The 17,270-nt window shown below is 40.4% G+C and overlaps 1 protein-coding gene across 1 annotated transcript in view; it reads right to left on the reverse strand.

Annotated features, from left to right (window-relative positions):
• Positions 1-1,122: 1,122 nt before the first annotated feature.
• LOC124124508 overlaps positions 1,123-17,270 on the reverse strand; it is a 78,611-nt gene continuing 62,463 nt past the window's right edge. Inside the window, exons 6-9 of the mRNA XM_048389683.1 lie at positions 11,413-11,573; positions 10,511-10,754; positions 7,789-7,885; positions 1,123-2,483 (exon numbers count right to left, since the gene is read on the reverse strand). Coding sequence (XP_048245640.1) covers positions 1,571-2,483; positions 7,789-7,885; positions 10,511-10,754; positions 11,413-11,573 — 1,415 coding nt within the window. The 3' untranslated portion in view covers positions 1,123-1,570. The remainder of the gene's footprint in view (positions 2,484-7,788; positions 7,886-10,510; positions 10,755-11,412; positions 11,574-17,270) is intronic.

Here is a 17,270-nt window from a genome sequence, read left to right on the forward strand (position 1 = left end):
ATATACATATCTGGATCATACTCACCTGATGTTGTTTGTAAATCTAAAACTCTCCCGTGTTTTAAGGTGAATAATTGACTTGCCTTTGGGTGTGTTTTATTAGTGACCAAACACATGAAATATATGCCTTGGTAGCACATAACAGCATATACTATAGGATCCGATTGTGATCCTGTATGGGTAGACTATAAATATAGGTAGACAATCAGACGCACGTAACATATCTGTATCTTCAGTCTGTTTGTTTGTTTTTAACACTGTGCTCAGCAATATTCCAGCTATATAACCAGAGTCATGGTGGCACCTCCCTTAGTTCGGTCAAGTATCATAACTGTCAACATGAATACTATACGGAGTTACGTCCCTTGGCCCTCTTCAGTCTGTTTGTTTGTTTGTTTGTTTGTTTTTAACACTGTACTCAGCAATATTCCAGCTATATAACCAGAGTCATGGTGGCACCTCCCTTAGTTCGGTCAAGTATCATAACTGTCAACATGAATACTATACGGAGTTACGTCCCTTGGCCCTCCCAGGACCAGCAGATGGAGTGTGTGGCTAATCTCAAATCACCACTGTGGCAAGTGGGTAGTGGAAACGTCATAGTAATTACGAAAACACCATGCATGTGCGTTTTTATTTTTATTAAAACTATAATAGTAGAAGGAGTAGCATGAACACACAATGCCATTCAGAAAGTGGTCAGATGTAGCAAGTGTAATATTTGGGATAACACTTTCTTAGTAAAGTACAGATGCTCGTAATTTTTGGGGTTGAGTCCCGTTCGGGATTCGAACCTACACCGCCAGAGTGAGGCACCTAATCGCGAACCCACAAAGTCAGCGTGGATGCCTCGGTGGCTGAATCGGTTAGATGGCTGTGTAGTAGTAGTAGTAGTAGTAGTGGTAGTAGTAGTAGTAGTGTTAGTCGTTGTAGTAGTAGTAGTAGTAGTGGTGGTGGTAGTAGTAGTTGTAGTAGTAGTAGTAGTAGTGGTAGTAGTAGTACTACTAGTAGTAGTAGTGGTGGTAGTAGTAGTATGTAGTAGTAGTAGTTGTAGTAGTAGTAGTCGTTGTAGTAGTAGGTGTGGTAGTAGTAGTAGCAGCAGTAGTAGTAGTAGTTGTAGTATGTAGTAGTAGTAGTAGTAGTAGTAGTGGTGGTGGTGGTAGGTGTAGCAATAGTAGTTATAGTTGTAGGAGGAGGAATGGAATCAGTTACAGTAACAGTAGAAGTAGGAGTACAAACTGCAGTTACAGTAGCTGTTGACAAGTGGGTAGTTACAACGTTACAGTTATATATAAAACACGATGTGAAAATTCATTCACAAAGACAACTAAGAAACAACAAAGGAATAACATGCATGTATATATATAGTGCCAAGTTATGTGAAGCCACGCTTGTTTACAAAAACTACCAACCTTTAAAAAAATTGGGGAACGTCATGAAATAGTATTTTCAAGCCAGTAGGCATGCCATCGATGTATAGAGCTTATGAAAAGAGTTTTTGATAGATGACCTCATTTGCTTAGTCGCCGGTTCTCGGTACAGGTTTATCAGGTTGGTTAAGCGTATCTCTTTACGAAGCAAGAACACTGAAGACGGAAATGATTGTTATAAGAACAAGGTGATGATAACTATACTGAAATGAAACTGCACCTGTTGTAGGTTCAGTGTCAGATTCAGTAGCAGGTGTAGTAGGAGGTGTAGCAGCGATCCCCAACTCGCAATTACAGGATTCAAAGTCCAAGAGAAACTCCAGAGTCTTGTAGTTTGATCTTTCATAGAGGTAGCGCCGTCCGTGTTCCCACTCCGCTCCCTGGAAGCACGGATGTTCCCTCGCAGCCCTGACAGCAGGCACGCACTCCTGGAGACAGTCGCCCGTAGCAGCACAACTGCCAGTGACGTTGATGAAGATGGTGTCGAGTGGGTTTCCAACCGATGGAACATATAAGCCTGCCCAGTCACAGGTGCTGTTGTCAGGCTTGGAGACTGCGTCGGGGGCTGTAGGGGGTGCTGAGGAGGGTGCAACGTCTTCACACTCACACGACCGTAACTTCATGAGAAACGTGACCGTGATCTTCATCCTTAACAGTGTATAGATGTTATATTTCCATATATCGCCCTGGAAACATTTGTGCTGCTTTGTTGTCTGAATGGCGTTGTAACATGCCGGCGAACACTTCTCAAACAAGTTGCAAGTGGTGTTCACAAGGACTTGAAGTTGCAATAATTCGGGGTCGGTTAAAATCGTCTTCCAAGCACAACCTTCGTACGTGTCCTCAATGTCAAGCATGCATTTAGGAATACTCTTGAAGTTGGTGAGGAATGGTCTGGTGGAGTTCTGTTGAGGGTAGTAGGTGATGAAACTGTAGCACATCTCGTCGGACGTCGCATCACCGAACATCGTTGTCGTAGACTTCTTGGAGGATGCGAACTCACAATGCGTCCTCAGCTCGTCACCAGGTCGGATCTCAATGGGCTCCCTGAATCTGTGCATAAACATGGACAATCAACAATACTAGTTATAACTTTCAACAGTGACTTGTTTATTGTTTATTCACAAAAAGTGTTAGGCCGTAGGCCTATTACACAGAAGTATTTACAGAGAGAGGGAGAAAAAAGAATTACCACTAGTTTACATATACATCCATATCCATACACATTCATATACATGCATATACACAAATAAATATTTAGACTGTATGTAATGAACGAAGTCGAAAAGCTTTGTAAACGTAGACTGCTAGATTTCGTATGATTTTAGAGTTAGTGGATGACATAAGAGCATTAAATTTATTTTAGAAGGGGTTGTAAAATATTTAGGAGGAATGTATTCAGCTCTTAAATTATTATAAGCATTGCATACAAGCACAAAATGATATTCGTCCTCAATAAAATTCTGGTTACACATCAAACACAGTCTCTGTTCTATAATTTCCTTAATATATCGACCGGTCTCAATTCGCAGCCGATGGGAGGAGCATCTCAACTGAGCAAGAGCAGCTCTGAATTTTGAAACATTTACTACCTTGATATAGCTTTCTAAGCCAAATGAAAATTTGTAAAGAGAGAATCAAATGGAGAATCAACAATACTAGTTATAACTTTCAACAGTGACTAAGTGACCACATAGGATCGACACCTTATTTTAGGGTCGGTCGGGTTATCGGAACAACATCATTTTAGACCTGTGTTTTAGAGAGGATTGCTTTTCCTTATTTTGTTTTTCAACAATTGTTTAAGAATGTTAGCATAAAATCGCCTTGTACCGTACAGGCATTGGGAACAGGCATGAGTTTGGTTCAGCGGTATTCAGTTATACCACGGCTTGTGAGCTCACCGTAGGACAGTCAAACATGCAGTGAACTTTAACCATATAAGTGAAACCCTTGCGAATCCTGACACAGCCAAGGGAAACAACTTTGTGCATATAGTTGCAGCTCCTTAGATCATTGGACGGCACACCTACAGAGTATGGGACACCAATCCACAGTGTTTGTTTGATGCTGCTGAATGCAGCAGAGCACGACAGCTGGATATTTGTAAAATAGGCGATGAAGCTCAAATATGCAGAAATGAATACTCTGCTTGAATTTGTTTGGTTTTATTATTAGACTTCCAAATTTAATATCAAAGCCGTTAAGAAAGATAAAACACTGGACATGAACATTGAAACATTACTTGAAAATAGTGTCGTGGGGCAACCTTATCAGTGACATCCATTGGTGTCACATTTCAACAAACACGTGGAATGTTTCATTAAATTTGAAACTAAAATGACGTTTACTTAAGATAGCATTTGTTTCAAGCCGTTTTTGCTAACCCAAAGTATGTTTGTTGAAGGTAAAGTTCAAGATAATGCTACGAAAGCCCGAAACAGACATCTTTTAACTACGGCTCTGAGATCAACAGCAGTTAAATGGGCGGTTGCACAGTATACATATGTAGGTTTATTTTGCACAAACATAAAAGACAACCTCATTCGTATTGTGGATAGAGCGGATGCCTGTAGCTGAGTCATTTTAGAAAATTGTAACAATTCTTGTTACACAGTAATATTCTTTATATAAATCTACTGTGAATATTTTTTTCCATTTAAATGTTACATTCCGACCTATGTTAAGATGTACTAGGAAATAGAGGTGAATTATTCCAAACTAAAAGAGATTTTTTGACACATGAAGACCAGCTTTGGTCTGTCACAAGCCTGACCTTCAAACTTTCAATCCAAATTTTGATTATTTATTATATTTTCTCTAAATATTATGTAATCTTAATGGTAGAAATATCCTTTAGATTTCAAAACAAGATCTTGCATCAAAATTGTTTTTTTAAAACATATTTTCTAACCCAAACAGTCTTGACACAAACCCGGATGTCCCTACTTCTTACTGCCAACTGTTTTTTTTTAATTAGAAAACAAAAATGTCTCCGTAAGGCTGTCCTGGGGTTACTGCCTCTTTGGGAAAAACCCCAAACACAGAGAGTGAAAAATAGAGACGGCCATGACGTGTCCAACCCCAAGCAATTATGAGCAAGTATAAAAGTAATTGTCCTAGCTGCTACATGGTCAAACCAAGACTAGCCAACCACACAGAGAGTGAAAAACACAGAAATACAGTCATCCCGTGTCCAAGCTTTAGTCTTTATAATAATAATTGTCCCTACAGTTACATTGTCAAAAATCAAAACAAAAACATATTTATATATATTCTCACTCATAAAATGCATGAAAAAGAAGGTTAACTAAAAGGGAATTTGAAATAAACAGCCATTGGGGAGCAAAAATTAATTGGTATATTTGGTCTTAACTGTTATGTCTCTACTGTTGCATAACAGTGAGTATATGTGGGACAACAGTCGGGAGACATTATGCAACTGTATGGACAACAGTAACAGTGTTTGTGTTTTCATGTTTAATTGAGGATGTTTGTAATGTACATTAATATAGGGGCGGTCGGGTAGCCTAGTGGTTAAAGGGTTCGCTCGTCACGCCGAAGACCCGGGTTCGATTCCCGACATGGGTACAATGTGTGAAGCCCATTTCTGGTGTCCCCCGCCGTGATATTGCTGGAATATTGCTCAAAGCGGCGTAAAACCATACTCACTCACTCACTACATTAATATATTGATGGATAGATAGATGGTGAATCCATTTTCTCATTGTTGAAAGGTTCTTTTATTTAATTGCAGTGTAACAGTAGGGACAAACGTGGATGATGAGGTTATATTACTTTCAAAATTTGATATTTGTTTATCTTGAAATTTGAACCTTTAAAAACCAACAACTCAAAGGAATAGTCTTTTATATCAGGGGGGGCACGGGTGGCCCAGTCGTCTAAGGCGCCGCGATTCGCTGGGCAGAGTTGCGTCCCTTGGGCACGCCAGAAACCTATGATTGTGGGTTCGAATTCCGGTTCGCCCCGATTATGTTTCTAGGTTTGTCAGCACCATACCCGTGCTCGTGGGTTTCACCGAAGTGGTTAACGTTTGAGACCTGCATCACTTCGGGTTTTCCTCCCACATTAAGCTGACACGCCGCGATATAACTGGAATAATGTTAAAAGCGGCGTTAAACCCAACTAACTAACTCACTCACACTTTTATATCATATCCAGCAGTCACATTATTTGACATCAGTGTTCACTGTAGTGACTATCTTTTGAAACTTAGTGGGTGTAACAGTGGGGACACATTAATGTAACATTATGGACAAAATTATTCTAAAATATCACTTGATGTTTCATTCGTTGTTGTAAAGTTTCAAATGTATCTTGTATAAAAGGTATATTGCGTCATATTAAGCAAAACGTATATATTTTGATTCAGATATTTACCAGAGTAGGAACTTAACTTCAGATAACAGACAAACAGACAGACAGGTTTATTTTCATTAAAGGCCACGTGACCTAAAGTACAAAACGTTTTACATCATAATTTGAGTTACAATATGAAGATATACAGACTCAAATTAACAAAATTACTTATTACGCGGAACCGTTCTTAAAAGATGTGTTAAGAACTGGGTAAATTTCAAAATGTGCTGTGGTAAATTATTTCATATAATAATCAAAATGTATATATTTTCACTCAGATATTAACTGTAATTGGAACTTAACTTTAAATCAGAAGGTACGTATAACTGTAGGGACATTAGTTTCGTTGTTAAATTTACTTTTAAAATTATACATTTGGCATCTAATGGTTTACAAATAGTTTCGTTACAATGTAAACTAGTTAAATGTATATATTTACTGAAAACGTACATGCAGTTCGTTTGTTACATTTAAAACACTATACTTTATCCACCTGCAGTAAATTTTACTTGTCAATTAATTACTTTCAGAAAAGAGAACAAATTTGAAATATGATTATACTGACACATGTGAAGATAAAATAATATGACCTATGGAGACATGCATATTACGCTTTAGTGATGGATGTATTAAACACGAATTCTGATTACCCTGCTGATGTAAAATCCAAAGAATATTAGAGAACTCAAGAACTCCTAGCGAATTATCGATGTTGCATGAAGGCACTGTCATTATGACGTCACGCTTTGTTCAGCTGGTTAGTAATATTAATACAGTTTGACTTTGCCTGTTCTAGACTATTAAGTCACAATTTGTATCACTGATTTTAGGGTTTTAAACGTTAAACAGTAAATACAATTTTGCTTATGTCTTCACAAATTATAAATGTCATGAAAATCAAACTACCTGGGGTTTTGGGTGAATAAGCTTTGCATTTTGCATCCTTTTAACGTAGTTTATAGATTCATGGAAATCCCATTCCTGAAACTTTAATTCCCTTCTTTCTCAATTATCGCCATATATATAAAAAAGATGACATATATATATATATATATATATATATATATATATATATATATATATATATATATATATATATATATATATATATATATATATAATCTATGGACTTTTGTATTTTTTGTATTTTATATATATATGTTTATCATCCAAAACTGACCCCCACAGGGGATATCGTTTGGACTGCATGGTAAGTGGAAGTTTTCAAAACACCTGAAGAGACGTTGAACAGCGTAAGAGCTTGTGTGGGAAGGGCAGGGCACTGACACTGGCGGGCGAACCGATGGAGCTCCGCGAAAGGCAAGTAGAATCTCTATGTGTAAGCAATTATTATTCTATATGTAGTTACGCCACATAGAAACAGATGATAGTTGGCACTATATTGAATATAGTCACTGTCCGTCTGACGAATCACTGACCTGCTGACGTAAGATATATTAATGCGCACAATCCAGGAAACCTTGCAATGTTTAGGTATTGTTTGCGAGAGATAAAACAGGTTTATCGAGGACAGAATTTAACAATGAAATTATATGATTAAGAGGTTATGACGTTTCTGTGTTTTGGCTAAATACAATGTTTATTCCTAATACAGGATATTTACCATTCCAAAACACACTCGAGTGATAACCTCTATGCATGCTATATATATAGATATATTGGTATACATCTTAACTTGTACACGCAGCCACATAAACACGCGCGCACGCACACACGCACGCACGCACATAACATACAACGATGTTCAGGACGTTCTCATACCTCTAGTTCTGGACGCGTTTGTTAAGAATTTCAACATAGAAATACAAATGATATTCCTCTAAGACAATGTTTCGTTAGTCCGGATATTTCTCAAACCGAACGAATTCACTGGACACTGTACAAGTTTAACAGTGTTAACTTATTATGAAGATTTTCTAAAAGAGTTAAATTACTATTCACACGTGTGATCACTTACTTGTGGGTCAGGGGGTTGTCATAGTTATATTTACGGTCACGTGCAAGATCTCGGACTTTGACGCCATTCCTGTAGAGCTCCAGAGATTGGGAGACACCTGTCGAGTGACAAATTATCACATGAGTGAGTATGTTTACGGGGCTTTAAACAGTATATTTTATTTATCACAGCTTCCATGATATGTCAGCTTGATGCTGGAGGACAGCCAGAAGTGATGCAGGTCATAAGACGTTTACCACTTTGATCAAACCAATATGGACAACATTGCTGAAATATTGTAGATGCAACGTTATTGTTCTTAACGTTATCTGTATCCCACCCTCATCCCCTAACACTACATTACTGAATATTCTCACCGATATTCCCACCCTCAACCCCTAACACTACATTGCTGAATATTCTCACTGATATTCCCACCCTCATCCCCTAACACTACATTGCTGAATATTCTCACCGATATTCCCACCCTCAACCCCTAACACTACATTGCTGAATATTCTCACCGATATTCCCACCCTCAACCCCTAACACTACATTACTGAATATTCTCACCGATATTCCCACCCTCAACCCCTAATACTACATTGCTGAATATTCTCACCGATATTCCCACCCTCAACCCCTAACACTACATTACTGAATATTCTCACCGATATTCCCACCCTCAACCCCTAATACTACATTGCTGAATATTCTCATCGATATTCCCACCCTCAACCCCTAACACTACATTACTGAATATTCTCACCGATATTCCCACCCTCAACCCCTAACACTACATTACTGAATATTCTCACCGATATTCCCACCCTCAACCCCTAACACTACATTGCTGAATATTCTCACCAATATTCCCACCCTCAACCCCTAACACTACATCACTGAATATTCTCACCGATATTCCCACCCTCAACCCCTAATACTACATTGCTGAATATTCTAACCGATATTCCAACCCTCAACCCCTAATACTACATTGCTGAATATTCTCACCGATATTCCCACCCTCAACCCGTAACACTACATTGCTGAATATTCTCACCGATATTCCCACCCTCAACCCCTAATACTACATTGCTGAATATTCTCACCGATATTCCCACCCTCAACCCCTAACACTACATTACTGAATATTCTCACCGATATTCCCACCCTCAACCCCTAACACTACATTGCTGAATATTCTAACCGATATTCCCTCCCTCAACCCCTAATACTACATTGCTGAATATTCTCACCGATATTCCCACCCTCATCCCCTAACACTACATTGCTGAATATTCTAACCGATATTCCCTACCTCAACCCCTAATACTACATTGCTGAATATTCTCACCGATATTCCCACCCTCATCCCCTAACACTACATTGCTGAATATTCTAACCGATATTCCCACCCTCAACCCCCTAACACTACATTCCTGAATATTCTAACCGATATTCCCACCCTCGTCCCATAACACTACATTGCTGAATATTCCCACTCTCGTCCCCTAACACTACATTGCTGAATATTCTCACCGATATTCAAACCCTCAACCCCTAACACTACATTGCTGAATAGTCTCACCGATATTCCCACCCTCACCGATATTCCCACCCTCATCCCCTAACACTACATTGCTGAATATTCTCACCGATATTCCACCCTCAGCCCCTAACACTACATTGCTGAATATTCTCACCGATATTCCCACCCTCAACCCCTAATACTACATTGCTGAATATTCTCACCGATATTCCCACCCTCAACCCCTAACACTACATTACTGAATATTCTCACCGATATTCCCACCCTCAACCCCTAACACTACATTGCTGAATATTCTAACCGATATTCCCACCCTCAACCCCTAATACTACATTGCTGAATATTCTCACCGATATTCCCACCCTCAACCCCTAACACTACATTGCTGAATATTCTCACCGATATTCCCACCCTCAACCCCTAACACTACATTGCTGAATATTCTAACCGATATTCCCTACCTCAACCCCTAATACTACATTGCTGAATATTCTCACCGATATTCCCACCCTCATCCCCTAACACTACATTGCTGAATATTCTAACCGATATTCCCACCCTCAACCCCCTAACACTACATTCCTGAATATTCTAACCGATATTCCCACCCTCGTCCCATAACACTACATTGCTGAATATTCCCACTCTCGTCCCCTAACACTACATTGCTGAATATTCTCACCGATATTCAAACCCTCAACCCCTAACACTACATTGCTGAATAGTCTCACCGATATTCCCACCCTCACCGATATTCCCACCCTCAGCCCCTAACACTACATTGCTGAATATTCTCACCGATATTCCACCCTCAGCCCCTAACACTACATTGCTGAATATTCTCACCGATATCCCCACCCTCACCCCCCTAACACTACATGGCTGAATATTCTCACCGATTTCCCCACCCTCACCCCCCTAACACTACATTACTGAATATTCTCACCGATATCCCCACCCTCACCCCGTGACTCTGCTGACTGACATGAACATATCGTACAGATAAAAACAGTTGTAAAATTATCTTAATAAGAATTAAATAACAAGGCGCCCAGAGATTCTCTTCAAACATTATAGATTTGCATGGGCTGTATTTGATATATTTGTGTCAGGGTCTGTGAGACAGACTAAGAAAATGTGAAGGGCCTTATTGTCATTTTTATAAAAGCAAATGTTGAATACTGCACATACCTAGGTAATGCATGTGGTTAGCAGCTTCTGTTACATAGATTGTCCCTGTGAAGGAACGGGTGGTACATGCGCCGGGGGTTCTGGCCATGGTCTTCACACTAGGCTCTCCAGGTGGGATCAGCAGGCTCTCTTGACCAGTTGTCAGGATACCTGCATCATAAGCTCGCAGGACCGGGGTGAAGTAGATCGTCATTCCTGATTGGTCGAAATAGTCACTTCTCTTTTCGGGATTGTTCCAGTGCAACTGTGATAAGAGTGAATAGGTTAGAAAGGATTACCATTGACACGGCTCCGTGCTACCTACACAAGGGCAGGCAATGGCCGATTCCATGTAGGCTGCGATTGGATGACACTGAACATAGCATTCATTGGTTCTCGGTGTCGAATGTAAACAAATAGCGGACTAAGTGAAGCTTATTCGTGAGGTAAAATTGCTCTTGCCAAAATTAACATAAGCAAATCAGTTTGTTGTATTTTATCGGCAAAATCAAACTCAATTTCGTAAGTAAGGACCTTACGCATGGGCATCTATACCGGATATGTCCAAAAGCGCTTGGGTCAAAATATTTGTATACTTTTTGTATCTGGCATGAAATTGTTTGGGTACATTGTATATGTATTACTTCTGCGAAGACATGTGATCAATTATTATTGGAAAACGTTGAAACTGAAGTGATTGTAGCGGGTTTCATCATGGTTCTAAACGTCTTACACCCGCATCACTTCCGGTTGTAAACGTCTTACACCCGCATCACTTCCGGCTTAACTCCCACGTAGAACTAACACGCCGCGATAAATCTTTTGTTCAAAGCGGCGTCATTCCAGCTTACGCACTGACTCAATTAAGGTATATAGATATCAGAAGGTCATCCCTTTGACAGATGACAGTGTCTGCAACTTACCTGAACAGCTAACTTCTTGAAGCCGTGTACCCCCATCCGGAATCCCACCGACTCGTGGATGCAATCACCAGCGTTACCCAATGTCCAGAGGCTCACGAGGGCCCGACAGCTCCCACCAGGAAGCATGCCGCAAACAAAGGGGGCAAGGGATTCATCTTCATCTGAAAGAGGAGTAGACGGTGAAACCTCCTTCATCCAGAACCACCTCCGTGGTCTAGTGGACAGGGTGTCCGGAGACAGGTCGGTGGTTTGATCCCCTGGTCGCGTCATACCAAAAGATATATCTGTATATCAGTTTCAGACATAGTACTTTCACTGTCTCATGACAGCTCTTCAGCGTAAATGACTATGATATATGAATGGCGTTATATATATATATATATATATAGATATAGCCCTTTATATACATCGTGGAATGATTTTGCCTCTCCCGAGCTTAAGCAGGGGACAAAGAAAACTGATTCCATGTGGGACCATAATTTATTATCCATCGCTTTCAAAGTTTTGATAACGCCCTACAAACATCAGATTGCGTTCTCTGTATAAGAAGATATATTCGTAGTAATACAAGTGTTCGGTAAAGCAAATGTCGACCGTATAACACATTTAAGAAAATCCTTGCACGCAGAAAAAAAATACCATGGATTAAGGTTTTGAAATAACGACTTAACGTTTAGGAGTACAATTACTGTTTTCTCAACATTTAATTTTCATATGTATAAGTTTATATACTTAAACATATTTTTAAAATACTTCTAGGATTTTAACACTTTGAAATTCAATCGACACAATTCAGTCGATATGAAACGAGCGGGTCATCGTGGAGCCGACATGTTTGAATAAGCACAAACAGGGACAAGACAAGATAACAACAGCAACATTCAAGAAACAGTGTTTCAACGACATTGCTATTTATGCCTGTTTTTCATCCGAAGCCGAATCGCTCATACGTGAACTATGTCAACGTTTGACTTGGGCCGAACACGTTGTGAGGTCATTGCGAAAATGAGCGTCACCCGAATCAATGCTAATTTTAAAAAACAACACCATGGATCGGACCAGAAGACACAGTGCCAACAACTTAGAAATAGTTTTCATTCCAACTGTGCTTGACTCAGAGTGTTGTTTGCACGTGACTTAGGTCCAGGTCAAGGACGGAAGTGCGCATGTACGTGCCGAGGATGCCACAGGCATGGCGCGTGACACGAGGATCTGGCTAATTTCTTGTGTCCTGGCACTCCCACAACGTGCAGGTGCGATGTTGTCGCTGAGTGTTTGACGCATGATATAACGCGCACTATGGTTGGTAAGACATACGTCTGTCAACGGACAAGTTCGCATGATGGGCCTTGTTTTTCATGATACCTCCAAGTTTATATTTTCTCGCCGTTTGAAACCTGAGCCTCGCAACACCGGGGATCCCTCGGCGTGCGAAGTCAAACAGAAGGAGTGTTCAGAAGAGGAGAAAGTCGTTGGACGCAAGATTTTGTACTTCTTGGTGCGTCCAGTCGGACATCGGTCGGATCACTGACTGACTGAGTATGGTTTTACGCCGCTTTTAGCAACATTCCAGCAATATCACGGCGGGGGACACCAGAAATGGGCTTCACACATTGTACCCATGTCGGGATTCGAACCCGGGTCTTCGGCGTGACGAGCGAACGCTTTAACCACTAGGCTGCCCGACCGCCTCCTTGACTCTTGTAACCCTGAATATCCCTGTAACAACTTCTAAACAACGGTCGCTGACTCCCCTTGACATTGTGGAAAGTGTATGCCCGATTAACTTCAAAAGGTGTGAAACGTGGACACAACAGCCTGGAGCTGCTGGACTCTTGCTTGACATGAAGGCAAGGTTGGTTGGTTGTTTTACGCCGCACTCAGCAATATTTCAGCTATATGACGGCGGTTGGTAAATAATCAAGTCTGGACCAGACAATCCAGTGACTGATATCATGAGCATCGATCCACGCAATTGGGATCGATGACATGTATCAACCAAGTCAGCGAGCCTGACCACCCGATCCCGTTAGTCGTCTTTTACGACAAGCATGGGTTGCTGAAGACCTATTCTACCCCGGTATCTCGACATGAAGGGAAAGTTGACGGTTGGACAGTTGAAGTCATCCCTATTGGCATGCAGTCTTGTAGAGAAGTTGTTATCACTCTGAATCTGTAAACATAGATCTAAATATAACACAGATGAGGCGATTTTGCTTGTCTCTTTTACGCTTGGTTCGGGTGGGTAGATCAGGGGAAGGGAATTGACTATTTGACCTGTTTTTGAACGAAAACTGTTAAGTTGAACATCGTTACATTTTCAGACCCGGGGGTCCGTGGTAGGCGAGATGTATCGTGTGATATTTGGTCCTGTTGGCAAAAAGAGATGACTGAACGATTGGTTGTCATAGACCATTTATTTTACAGCAGCTGTTCGACACTTCAAAATGTGACTAACGTTGGAATGCGAAGGTGCTCGATGGTATATGACGAGCACGAATGCAGTTTTCGGTTTTTACATACTCCAATATCGAACTATTTTAACATCGAATTTGCGCGCATAAGTTGCCTGTTGTCGCGATTGCAGCGGCACATGAATAGACAATATTAATGTACAACGGATCAGTCACGTGTTCCGGTTGAATACCTACCACTCACACGCAATGTGTCAGCCATATCTGTCGATTATCAAGGCAATGATAATAATCAAAGAACAATTGCCTATCTCTCCGACCGACCATTTAATATGCATAGGGGGCCGCTGGGATTTTATCAAAAAAGTAATTTGTCACTGAAAATTCCTAAGAATAATAATCGCCTTCCACCCAAATTACATTGTTGCAAGGTGTTTTTCGAAATTCCGGCTCATAGATTTAAATAAAAAAATCTGGTTTTGCAGCTGAAGCTGAAAAAATATCTTATCTCGATGCAAACTCCCTGTCCCCACCCAGAATATCAAATGGTCGGTCCCTACAACCATACTGCCTCGAATCTCACACATATGTTTGAAACCAGTTAGCTCAATTGGGTTTCTCATCCACAGGTGTGTGAGAAATGAATTAGTTATCTATCAATGAAAATGGTTTAAATCCGTCAATATCTATCACCTTTACTAAAAGCAGCCATCTTTATAGCATCAAGTGACGTTTGATCTCGATAATGACCAGTCGAGAACCCAGCCTATGTTTTATGGTGAGTGAGTGAGTGAGTTGGGTTTTAACGCCGCTTTTAACAGTATTCCAGTTATATCGCGGCGTGTCAGCTTAATGTGGGAGGAAAGCCCGAAGTGATGCAGGTCTCAGACGTTTACCACTTCGGTGAAACCCACGAGCACGGGTATGGTGCTGACAAACCTAGAAACATAATCGGGGCGAACCGGGATTCGAACCCACAATCATAGGTTTCTGGCGTGCCCAAGGGACGCAACTCTGCACAGCGAATCGCGGCGCCTTAGACGACTGGGCCACCCGTGCCCCCCTATGTTTTATGATTTAAAGCAAACTGAATTGCATTGGAACTGATTGATAACTGTCTCCCGGAAGCAAATCTAATCCATGACGTCATAAGCAATGGCCGATTTGGCAGACAGTTGAACTTGGCCTCCTATTTAATTCAATTCTAGAGACCGCCTCCGTGGTCTAGTGGTAGAGCGTCCGCCCGGAGAGCGGAATGTCCGTGATTCGATCCCGGGCCGCGTCATACCAAAAGACGTTTAAAGATGGTACTTGTTGTTACCCTGTCTGGCGCTCGGCATTAAGGGGCTAAAACAAGGACTGGTCGGCTCGGAGTCAGTATACTGTGTCTGAGTGGGGTATTCATGTTAAACTGCGGCATGGTATCTCAGTGGGCTAGCACTATAAATCGGCATCAGTCCGGACTAGTTCAAGCAGCCACATACACGTGCATGCACGTCGCTGTATAAGTGCAATAATCTTAGACGTGACGTTAAATCCAATTTCACCTCACCTAATTCAAGAGCCTCTGTTCAAATTTACGTCCAACTTTATGTTCAGGCTAGAGTTGGGAATCCTAATTAAGGAGTCGTAGGCAATATATGACTCCATGTCGTTTGATTGGCTGACCAAGTATGTTCGCGTTTATAAACATAAGACTACTCTTTGCTGATTGGCTGATAACAGAGTGGGCGGGGTTTGCGTTACATTACTGCGCTGAACAATATCACTGATCACATATCGTTGTCTTCGTTTTTCGTGTTAAGGTTAAATAAGCAGTCTAAGTTATTATTGTTTACTTATTTAGTCATAAGAATTGTCTACAATATGTGTTTTGCGTTCATGGATGCAGTAACAACGTTTCAGAGTTACTTCTTACCCATTCATCAGATGAATGAGGGCATTGTAATAAACCCAGTTTCAAATTATCTACCTTTATATATTAATGATGCAGATAAACAGGGATATCGTTAGTGTCAGTTCGGATTGATCAAATATTTATATACAGTCACTACCGCTGTTGTCGCCAGGTTCAGAATAAACATATTTAACCAATTAATTGTTAATCGTGTTCACGTGTTTGTGAATGGGACAATCTAATCTGATTTTCATGAACAACCAAGTTGGAAATTGTTATTTGATTATAAACAGAAAGTTGATCAAGGAACGACAAAGGGTAAAAAGAAATACACATATATATGAGCAGCATTGACATTCAACATGTACAGGTACAGGTAACCTCGAGACAGGGATATCATTGCAGATATAGCAAGTAGCATAGATACAAAATATAAACAGGTAACTTCGAGACAGGGATATCATTTCAGATATAGCGAGTAGCATGGATAGATAATATAAACAGGTAACTTCGAGACAGGGGTATCATTTTAGATATAGCGAGTAGCATGGATAGATAATATAAACAGGTACCTTCGAGACAGGGGTATCATTTCAGATATAGCGAGTAGCATGGATAGATAATATAAACAGGTAACTTCGAGACAGGGATATCATTTCAGATATAGCGAGTAGCATGGATAGATAATATAAACAGGTAACTTCGAGACAGGGGTATCATTTCAGATATAGCGAGTAGCATGGATAGATAATATAAACAGGTAACTTCGAGACAGGGGTATCATTTCAGATATAGCGAGTAGCATGGATAGATAATATAAACAGGTAACTTCGAGACAGGGATATCATTTCAGATATAGCGAGTAGCATGGATAGATAATATAAACAGGTAACTTCGAGACAGGGGTATCATTTCAGATATAGCGAGTAGCATGGATAGATAATATAAACAGGTAACTTCGAGACAGGGATATCATTTGAGATACAGCGAGTAGCATGGATAGATAATATAAACAGGTAACTTCGAGACGGGGGTATCATTTCAGATATAGCGAGTAGCATGGATAGATAATATAAACAGGTACCTTCGAGACAGGGGTATCATTTCAGATATAGCGAGTAGCATGGATAGATAATATAAACAGGTAACTTCGAGACAGGGGTATCATTTTAGATATAGCGAGTAGCATGGATAGATAATATAAACAGGTACCTTCGAGACAGGGGTATCATTTCAGATATAGCGAGTAGCATGGATAGATAATATAAACAGGTAACTTCGAGACAGGGATATCATTTGAGATACAGCGAGTAGCATGGATAGATAATATAAACAGGTAACTTCGAGATAGGGATATCATTTTAGATATAGCGAGTAGCATGGATAGATAATATAAACAGGTACCTTCAAGACAGGGGTATCATTTCAGATACAGCGAGTAGCGTGGATAGATAATATAAACAGGTAACTTCGAGACAGGGATATCATTTGAGATACAGCGAGTAGCATGGATAGATAATATAAACAGGTAACTTCGAGATAGGGAT

The sequence above is a fragment of the Haliotis rufescens genome, unplaced genomic scaffold (genome assembly GCF_023055435.1).
Source record: "Haliotis rufescens isolate VD_foot unplaced genomic scaffold, xgHalRufe1.0.p SCAF_8, whole genome shotgun sequence".
Classification (NCBI taxonomy): domain Eukaryota; kingdom Metazoa; phylum Mollusca; class Gastropoda; order Lepetellida; family Haliotidae; genus Haliotis; species Haliotis rufescens.